The sequence below is a fragment of the Bison bison genome, unplaced genomic scaffold (genome assembly GCF_000754665.1).
Source record: "Bison bison bison isolate TAMUID 2011002044 unplaced genomic scaffold, Bison_UMD1.0 scf7180017864508, whole genome shotgun sequence".
Lineage (NCBI taxonomy): Eukaryota > Metazoa > Chordata > Mammalia > Artiodactyla > Bovidae > Bison > Bison bison.
Window position 1 is genome coordinate 15,927,267 of NW_011495064.1, and position 10,175 is coordinate 15,937,441.

A 10,175-nucleotide genomic window follows, 5' to 3' on the forward strand; every position below is an offset into this window, starting at 1 on the left:
GACTCGATGGACATGAGTCTGAGTGAACTCCGGGAGTTGGTGATGGACAGGGAGGCCTGGCGTGCTGCAATTCATGGGGTCGCAAAGAGTCGGACATGACTGAGCGACTGAACTGAACTTAAGTTAAAATATATTGTTTTTAGAGTAAGAGTGATTTTGTTTTCTGTTTTGCTGTCTTCTGGATGCATGGTGTCATTTTTACTCCAAGAAAGAATAGCTATTGTATATTAATTACACTTACTTATGAGTCCTACTGTTTTACACCCCTCGATACCTTATTTAGTTCTCACAGTTGTAGGTATGGTTTCTATTTTACAGGTGACCAAAATAAGGATTCTGAGGGGATGAAGTTATTCTGCCTGTCTTGGTCTCTCTCACTTCATAACATAGTGTTTCTCAGAGTTAGAGAAATCATTAATTTCAAATATTGAAAATCAAACCCTTTTAAAAAAGAGAAATTCTTCTTCTCAAGCATTTATTTACTGTTTTTTCATGGGAGTGCTTTTTGGGCTACAGTAAAGTGTGCTGTGAAATAAAATGAGTAAATCTGTGAGATAATTCAAGACTCCAGAAATTCCATAAAACGAATATTTTGACTCCTAAATAGCTTGGTTCACTGAAGAAAAATGAAGCAGCATTTATGTAATCTCCTAAAAGGTATATGTTAAAAAACATGAATAGAAGATGCCCATTAAAAGTAGATAATGTCACTCGGTGATAAAAGACCACATGTTATCAATTACTCTTTGAATTTAATTCCAGAAATATTGATCTCTGCTATTGTGTTATAAAATGCAAATGTTATAATTCAGTTTTTTAGCAGAAAATGTTATACCCAAATTTATATCTCTAGTTTTTTTTGTTCTATACACAAAACATCTATTTTTTTCCTTTATATAGTTTAGCTGTTTTAAAAAACCAAATGTGGTATGAATCTGAAGTAGTTTATAAATTGTTTGAATCTCCAGCTCCCTGAGTTTATAAAACCATATTTTGCCTCAAAGAATGTGAGGTTAAGTAAGTAACTGAATCCTATGTTACAAAATTTCTTTTCTGCTTTTGTAGAAAATAAGGATATACCCTACTTATATAAGAGGAAGGTTATTTAAAAGGGAAGAGGAAAGGAAATAATAAATATTCCCTGGAAGATTATTTCAGAAGTATCAGATTTGAGTTGAGGGGAAGTATATAGCCAAGGGAAATCACTTTCCTTCAGTATTACATTTAGTTTCAGTAAGTTTAAAAATTATGAGATCTTTGCCTCGAAATTAATACACGTTAAATTTTTTTCTCTAGTTGACCTTGACCTCAATAACGTGGTTACCTCAGTTCATATTTCACCTTATTTATTCATAGGTCATATATTTCAGGTTCAAGTTTCCAATTTTTAACAGTTTTTAAGAATATCTATCCCTTTTCTAAGGTGCATATCCTTGACTTCGCTTAATCATCTTTCCTAATGAAAATGTTAATCCTTTTTAATTTATGAAGTGGGCAGATTGTAGCTAATATTTTCCTGCCTTCAAAGATTTCATATTAGCTAGTTATATATTAGCAAGGAGTATTGTATTAATAATAATGACCTCTAAGTATTGATTATATCTAGAAAAACAAACCTGGTGTATAAGTAGGGAATCAGAGGTGGTCTTAGAACCATATCATCTTGCCAGTGAAGGGTCTAGTAAGAAGATTTTTGTGATACTGTGAAAGTCAATTTTCCTTGGAATTGAAATAGAGACTGCCTCATGTAGTTTTCCTTACGAGTGAGTATTGTTACGAGTACATTGTTAGTGTCATGCTCTTTAAGGACAATTTGAGCAAAATGATGTCTAAATTGATATGAGATGTTTATAAGCAAGTGTTTTTTCAGGAGTTTTAGGAAATAGGATATTGAAACCTATGTTTCGTTTTCAAGGATTCAAGAATGTAAAACATATGATATATAAAAATTATATAAGATTCTGTTGTACCTTTGCTTTAATGAAGTATTTAGGTGTCAGTTATTAACATCGACTTCATGGTAATAAAATTATGTGGAAGCATTTACTCAAAGGGACTCCTAGTTGATGAAGGAAGGTATTAGTTCACCGGCAGTAAAATGTCCTGTCGTAACTGGTTTTTGTTTCTTTGTTTGTCAGGTGTTGGTGTCTGTTCAGTCCCTTATATTAGTCGCGGAGCCTTATTTTAATGAACCAGGATATGAACGGTCTAGAGGCACTCCCAGTGGCACACAGAGTTCTCGGGAATATGACGGAAACATTCGACAAGCAACGGTTAAGTGGGCAATGCTAGAACAAATCAGAAACCCTTCACCATGTTTTAAAGAAGTATGTTTAATAAAATTAATGAAATACTTTTTTAAAGACACTATATAATATAGTTTATTAGTATCATGCTTGCGTTTATACTTAGTGTATCTGTGCTGTATTTACTATTGTCTTTAATCATTAAAAATCAGTAGTAGTATAGTACAGATGGATTTTTTAAACCATTACTTCCTAAAAGACATCTGACTATGTTTTTGGACAGTTAGAGGTTAAGATATTTTTCTTGGAAAAGGAGATGGCAACCCATTCCTGTATTCTTGCCTGGGAAATCCCATGGGCAGAGAAGCCTGGTGGGCTACAGTCCATGGGGCGGCAAACAGTTGAATATGACTTAGCAGCTGACCAGCAGCGGCGGCGAGATAACTTTTCTAGTTATCTTGCAGATAGAAACTTTGCCCTTATACTAATATCTGTGAGTCAACATTGTAGAAAAAGATAGTTTATTTTCTTTAGGAAAAAGTTGGATTACTTTCTGAAACCTGTCTTAATACTGTGACATGCTTTTATTCTACCACATCCTGAAATGTGGCTCTTTTCCTGGGCTTAGTCATCTCTCTTTAGTCTGCCTAAAATATGATTATATTTTTCACGTGTCATATCAGATTACTTTATCATATCTTAACACTATAACTCTGTCATGAAACATTTTTGTTCTTAGATTGTACTAGAAACCACAATACTTTAGAGGAAAAATTGGCATATTTACCTGACAGAAAATTGTGATCTTTAATATCTTCAAAGATATTTAAAATTTTTAAAGATCCTGTAATATTTTTAAATTGATCGTTAATTTTGTTAAGCAAATATTGTGTTATTACTATGTAGCTATATATACGAAGTTAACAAGTGGCATCATTGAATCTATTGAAGGAGTGTAAAAAATGTTTCTCCTTCTATTGTTACTAAATGAATTTGCACTTTGACAAAGTTGCGTATTTTATTTTTGTAAAGGCTTGTATTCAAGGCTGTGGATAATTATTACTTTTCCTAATATTACAGGAAATACAAACATGCATTTCTTTATACTCATAAGCATAGTGTTCTGTCCCTTTTCAAACTTGGGTTACTTATATTAAGCAACTCATTTTGCAGCCAACATCTATTGCACTAAGGTACTCTGAACCCGAGGAAAAATGAAACTCAGTTCCTGCCCATGAGAAACTTAATGTTCCTCCTGTTTGTATCATCAACTAATTTCTCAGTGTCCTTAAGACTCAAATAATGTATCCAGATATATAAACCACTTGACAAGTCTACCAGAGTATATAATAACCACCTCAAACCTAAACACTGTAAAACTGCACTTTGATTCTTCCTTTCGTCTTTCAGTAAAAGCGCCATTTAAACGTAGCCACTTGTGGCTTCATTCTTTTACTCACATACTACATTCAGTCTATCCATTGAATCTTGTTCTGTGCTTATCGTGGCTCTTCATGTTAGGTTGTTTCTTACTCATTTTGTGTCCTTGTTTGCATCAAACTCAATAACTTACTGGTGTTTTACATCCATTCCCAGGCTTTCCTAATGACTTTTCTGTTGTAGGTGTTGTCTTTTCTTTAGGGGAGACAAGCTCATTGGGCAGTGTAGTAAGTAGCTCACCCACAATACAGAATAATAATTCCCAAATGACCTATTTTCTAGTTTAAATTTGTCAAAAACAGACTTACTACGTACACAGAAATTTTGCTCAGTTTTCCAAAAAGAGAAGTTTAAAAAAGTGAAATGTAAAGTATATTTATCACATGGAGATAAGCTTCATAAAATAAAATCTTGTTCATAAGTTAACCAGAAGACAAAATTAATAGTGCGTATTTTAGGGCTAGGTTCTGATTTTTATGCAAATACCAGTGATTTAGAATCTCTTTACCCATCCAGATGTTGTTTGAGTTCTCTTTGAAAGATAAAAATTGACAGTTTTTCTGTTTTCAGTACTTTTTCTCCTAGTTATTCATTTATTTACATTTACTTCTGATTCTGTTGTGTTCTAGATATCTTAACGTTCTCTGGATAAGATTAACTAATGAAATGTCTGAGTGGGATAGGACATTATTTTTTGCTCTAGAACCTGGCTGTTTCAACACACGTCATCTGATGCCATAATCCTGATTCTTCCACGTTATCAATAATAATGTACAGTTCACCACACTGAGTTCTCTGGAGACCAAAAAAAAAAAATTGCCATATCTTTTAAATTTTATTTCTTTGTAATGCCACATATGTTGTCTTTTAAATTCTGACTTGATCACCTTTTGTCCTCTGGCGTGGTTTACTCTTAAGGTTATACATAAACACTTTTACTTGAAAAGAGTGGAGATCATGGCCCAGTGTGAGGAGTGGATTGCTGACATCCAGCAGTACAGCAGTGACAAGCGGGTTGGCAGGACCATGTCTCACCATGCAGCAGCTCTCAAGGTGAGTAACCCTCCCTCACAGAAGCCTTGCTGGTGGCTTTAAAAGAAGAGGTATATGTTCCCTGACAGAACTATGACCCCTAGCAAGAAACAGTAAATGTATTAAGTTCAGAGGCTCCCCAAAAGTCTACAGAAAAGATGCATTCCTTTTGACAATGAATTGACAGTTCCTAAAATTAAAAGTGAGTATAGGAAGTGAGCCAGCAGAGCCCCATAGAGTTGTATGAAGATGATGGGGAGACGCTGTGCACTGTGTTCCTCTAGGCCTCTTCCTTTGCAGGATTTTGTTACTTGGAGTAGTGAGGGAGATTGTAGAGCCCCTGACAGCTGATGGGTGTGGTAGTTAGTGTCTGTGATACAAACCTGTTTGCAGGGAAGCGAGCTGTTGATTTCAACTTGGAGTGTTCACAGAATGGAAATGTAGAACGTGATGGTTTGGGAGTGAGTGGATTTTTTTTTTTTTGATGTGGGAATCATAGCTTCAACAGCCACTCTTTCTTCCCTGCCTTGGGATACCTGCTCGCCTCTGTTCCTTTTATCCTCCATTGATAACGGTTATCTCTACTGGCTCCTTTCCTTCTAACTTTAAAAGTATCTTCACTTAAAATGATTAGATGATGGTGATGATAAGGGATTATTAGTTTTTTATTGGTGAATTTTTTAAATATTCCTGTTTTTTCAGGTTAACACACAGAAATATTTATGAATGTAAAACCATGTGATATCTGAGGCTTGCTTCAAAATAAAATGAGAAAAGTGGTGGGAATATAGATGAAGGAAGACTAGCCATGAGTTGCTAAGTGTTGAAGTAGACTCATGGAAGTTCTTTTTTATATTCTGCCTACTTCTGTGTATATTTGAGATTTTCCATTTTATATAAAACCTTTAAAAAGAAAACTGTTTCTTAACATCTGCATCTTCCTAAGATAGTTTTCTCTTGCCCCATTTATAAAAATGTTTTTGCCTTTTTACTACCAAACTAGAGCTGTTAATACTTTTGCCTCTGTTTTTAAATGACCCTCTCACTAAAGAGCGTTTTGCAGTTGAATTTCCGTTCTGTGAAAGTTATCAACTCTGTGGTTGTCAAAGCCAGTGACCCTGGCTTCCTGTCTACAGCCCTCATCCCTGCTTCAGGCTTTTACAGATGTTGCTTTTCACCTGCTGTGCTGGCTCACTTCCATTCAGTTTTCATCTTAAATTTCGCTTCATGGAACCTGCCTTGACTTTTAAATTGGATGATTTCAGTATAATCTCTTGTAACACCATACCTACCTATTAAAAACACTCATAACACTGATCTAGTGTTTGTGTTTCCCCCTGTACTTTTCATCTGTGGACAGTCTTTCCACTTGTTTTTTCTAGTGCAAACTTTTAAAAGTTGTCTGCTCTTAGCTTTCTCAAAGTTATATTACTGGCATATTACTTGGATATCCTGTCTTTCTGACTTTCTGTATTTACTTAATTTTAAACACTTTCCTCTGTCTTAAAATCCTCAGATTACATTTATATCCCCCTTCATCTAGTACACCTATCTGTTCAGTGCTGGATCCTGTCAGTGCTGCCTTCATACAGAAATTTCTCTCCCCATTTTTCTCTTCAGTGCTCAGAGCTCAGTCTTCCTCTCCTTCATTCCCACCCTTACAGTTTTTTCTGTAGCACATAACCAGATCGATATCTTCCCAAGTGTGTTTAGATATGTCTTTCCCTGACACAAAAACTCAATGGCTAAATTCCAGCCAAAGCAACTTTGGCTTTGTTGCTTCAGTTGGTATCTTGCTTTTATCTCAGATTCTCATTGTCTTTTGTTTCTGTGTCATCCTGATTTAAAAATCTCTATTTCTGAATCAGCCTACATTTTCATCATCTGAGATATACTTTTGCTGCTGAATGCTAATTGAGAAAAGTATGCAGCTGTTCTGTTTAATTCCACAATAGAGGCATAGTATTCCCACCTTAACTGGGCCTCAATTGTCAATAATAATAATAATAATTGTCAATTTTGTTTTTTATTCTTTAGTTAATGTTTTCTCCTGTTGTTCACGGTAGAAGGGAAATTGGGGCTAGAAAAATTTTAAGTTGCCAGTATGTAAATATATTTTGAAGCCTTACAAATGGCTACAAATGTATAGTTGTTTTATCTTGCTTATTTATGTAAACTTCCAGCCAAAATGTAGGCTCTTTTAAGTCAGAGATCAGGTAATTGGTCCTCTGTATCCACAGGGGATTAGTTCCAAGATCCCCTGCAAATACCAAGATCCACAAATGCTCAAGTCCCTTAGAGAAAATGGCATTGTATAGTCGGTCTCTATCCAGCTGTATCTTCCTTATTTTACTCCTTGCTTTTTACATTATTACTGCTGAACACAGTGCCTTGTTCTAGGAATGCTGGTTAATTTTCAGCATCAGCTATTGACATGCCTAATTTTCAAAGTCCTTAGTGTGAGATTTGAGATCCTTTGTCTCTCACTAGAAAGTTATAAATTAAAGCTTAATGTTTGTAAACAACCAACCACTCTCTATTAACATCTCTATATCCTTCCATAAATGGCAGTATAGGTAATACACAGTTAGGTACTCTCTCTAGATCTTCTTTTTTCATTTGTTTACATTTTCAAAAATTCTGATGATGAAGTTATTTCTAAGGTGTATTCCAAGCATGACATGAGATAATGAGTATGAAACATTTCAAGTGTTCTGTATAAGGCCTAGTACCTGAGAAATGCTGTTTTCATTCTTTAAAATAGCAGTGGGTTTATTTTAATTTATGGACTGCTTGTCTCAAAAATATTTAAGGCAGAGGCAGCGTGTATCACAAGTCAAGATATTCTCTTTAACTTGAAACTATATATTGCAAATGACTGGTGTCCTCTAAGCCATTAATAATGCAGTTTCTGTTACAGAGGTCGGGGCATTGGTAGAGTCTGTGGTCATGCTACTCAGGTACTTAGGGCTTATCAGCAACATCAGATATTTTGAGATAGAGATTTGTGCCAGTTTTGTTCACTTGCCTGTTAGAGTAGCTAGCTTAAGGAAGATCCACAATAAATATTGGTAGACCCAATTCTTTGGATTAGTTTTAAACTCATTGCCTCCCTTCAGTGATGTTGTGCTAGTCCTAGTATTTGGAATTCTAACATCACTCCTTCTCCCCTGCACAGCGTCACACTGCTCAGCTCCGAGAAGAGCTGCTCAAACTTCCCTGTCCTGAAGGCTTGGACCCTGACGCCGATGATTCCTCGGAGATGTGCAGTGCCACAGCTGGTGCTGAGGAGACTCTAATGCATGATCAGGTCAAACCTAGCAGCAGTAAAGAACTCCCCAGTGACTTCAAATTATGAGCTGCGTTGACGTGGACATCATAGACACAAAGGCTTTGAAGCACAAGCCAAATATGTCAATATTTGTATGTAAGAAACTAATTATGTAATAGGTAATGAAACTGAAACTATACTACACCCTTAAGGAGATCCAGTTTAATTCAAGGTGATCTTTTATTTACCTGTACAAGAGTGTAAACTTTTGTGTGCTTTTATTTTTCAATTGTGAGAACCACTGATTGGTATGTTCAACAAATTTGTGTATACAAAGAAATGGAGAAATCACTGATTATATAAGGGAAACTACCTTAGGAAAGAATGTTTACTGAATGTTTGTTTTCTTTTTTTTACTGTAGAGTGAAGGGTTGTTAACAAAGAATATATATTGGTCATTCTTACAACTACTATTTAAAGTCAGCAACTTTTCACTGAATTTGATAGATTTTATGTTTGACCATATCTTCATGCTCATATTTGATTTCTGAAGACCTCCTCCATACACTTCAATAAAAGTTAAATGGACATACTCCCTCTTTTTTGATTTACTGGTACATTTTTTAAATGATAAATCTGCCATAAAATGCATTATAGCTGAAGACTTGCACTTGTATGGATGAATTTATTACATTCAACGTATTTAATTTTATGCTTTCTAAAATTCTAAGATGCAGAAAAATAAATGAACATGATTTTATTCTATGCCAATATTTGGGCCTGTGAATGTATCTGTTATTTGAATTTAAGTCTATGAAAAAGAATGGTCAATTTGAAAAGTCACTCTAAACTGAATTTTCCTTAAAGGGCTCCTGTCTTCCTGGACTGTCTGGTTTTATTACTAACGTCACATGTATGTATTAAACACTGAGGCTCTGTAGAGCAGAGAGGATGGACCTCTCTGGTGCTGTACTTGCCATATAGGCTCATTTTCATGCAAATTCTTCCTAGAGCCAAATAAATAAAGACTTAGGTGTATTAGTATGTCTTGTTTCTAAAACAGTTTGCCATGGTGTGAAATGCTGTTTCTACAAGGAATTGGACACTTTCAAGAACTACTCATGGGAAAGGAAAGGATATATATATATATGTTTTAGACCAGTTATCACAAAGGAAAACCTAAAATGATTCTTGACAGTGTCTATACAAAATAAACTGGCCTGTGAAAACCCTGAATCTGGAGCTGACCAGGAGGAGAAGCTGTATCCTGAACAGTGAGTTCATCTGTGAAGGAACAGGAAAAGTAGGGATCGTGATACTCTCGCAACAAGCTCTAGAGCTCCGTAAAGTGAACGAAGTGTGTGACCAGGAAATCAGAGTTTCCAAAATACCTAACTTGAGGTCTAGTGAGTTACACCAAGCATGACAGAATCGAGTTAGTTTATGAGAAAGAAGAGTCATCAAGTTAGTTTACGAGAAAGAAGAGTCATTTAAATGTTACCTGCAGACATGCTAGCTTATATCTCAGAATAAAGTTATCAGCGACAAGTGATAAAAGGACAGTCATCAGTCCTCTACAGTTTTTTTTTTTTGGTCTGTACGGTCCTGTCAGGGATAGACAATAAAAGCTTCTATCCAAGTATTTGTTTACCTCCAATTTTGGAATTTATTTTTGATCATTAAAATAAGTAAATAAGTGAAAGTTGCTCAGTTGTGTCCGACTCTTTGCAGCCCCATGGATTATAGCCTACCAAGCTCCTCTCCATGGAATTCTCCAGGCAAGAATACTGAGCGGGTAGCCATTCCCTTCTCCAGGGGATCTTCCCAACCCAGGGATTGAACCCACGTCTCCCACATCACGGGTGAATTCTTTACCAGCTGAGCCACAAGGAAAGCCCAATCAAGTAGGGTCATTTTCCCCATTTCACTCCATTAGTCCTCAGAAAGCTTTATAAAAGCAAACAGTGTCAGTACTATAAGTTCCAATTCATGTTTTTGTAAAAACCAAGGCCTAACATCTGAATTTGAGACTTTAGTCTATTTTGGTTCCATCTGGAGTCTAGACTTTCTGCCAACAAACGTTTGAGCATTCACTTTGTAGGTTCCTGCACTTGAGGATTGAATGACAAACGTGAAAACCATGTCAATGAAGAATGGTAAGTTCTCTGATACTCTTATTGACAGGA

General features: G+C 35.6%; 1 protein-coding gene across 8 annotated transcripts in view; it reads left to right on the forward strand.

Annotated features, from left to right (window-relative positions):
- The window catches only part of BIRC6 (baculoviral IAP repeat containing 6), a 215,943-nt gene extending 206,252 nt beyond the window's left edge, over nt 1-9,691 (forward strand). For all 8 annotated transcript variants that reach the window (XM_010829827.1, XM_010829820.1, XM_010829819.1 and 5 more), the window contains 3 exons: nt 2,139-2,327; nt 4,605-4,739; nt 7,897-9,691. In XM_010829827.1, the coding sequence (XP_010828129.1) occupies nt 2,139-2,327; nt 4,605-4,739; nt 7,897-8,076 (504 nt within the window). In that variant the 3' untranslated portion in view covers nt 8,077-9,691. The remainder of the gene's footprint in view (nt 1-2,138; nt 2,328-4,604; nt 4,740-7,896) is intronic.
- Nucleotides 9,692-10,175: the final 484 nt, after the last annotated feature.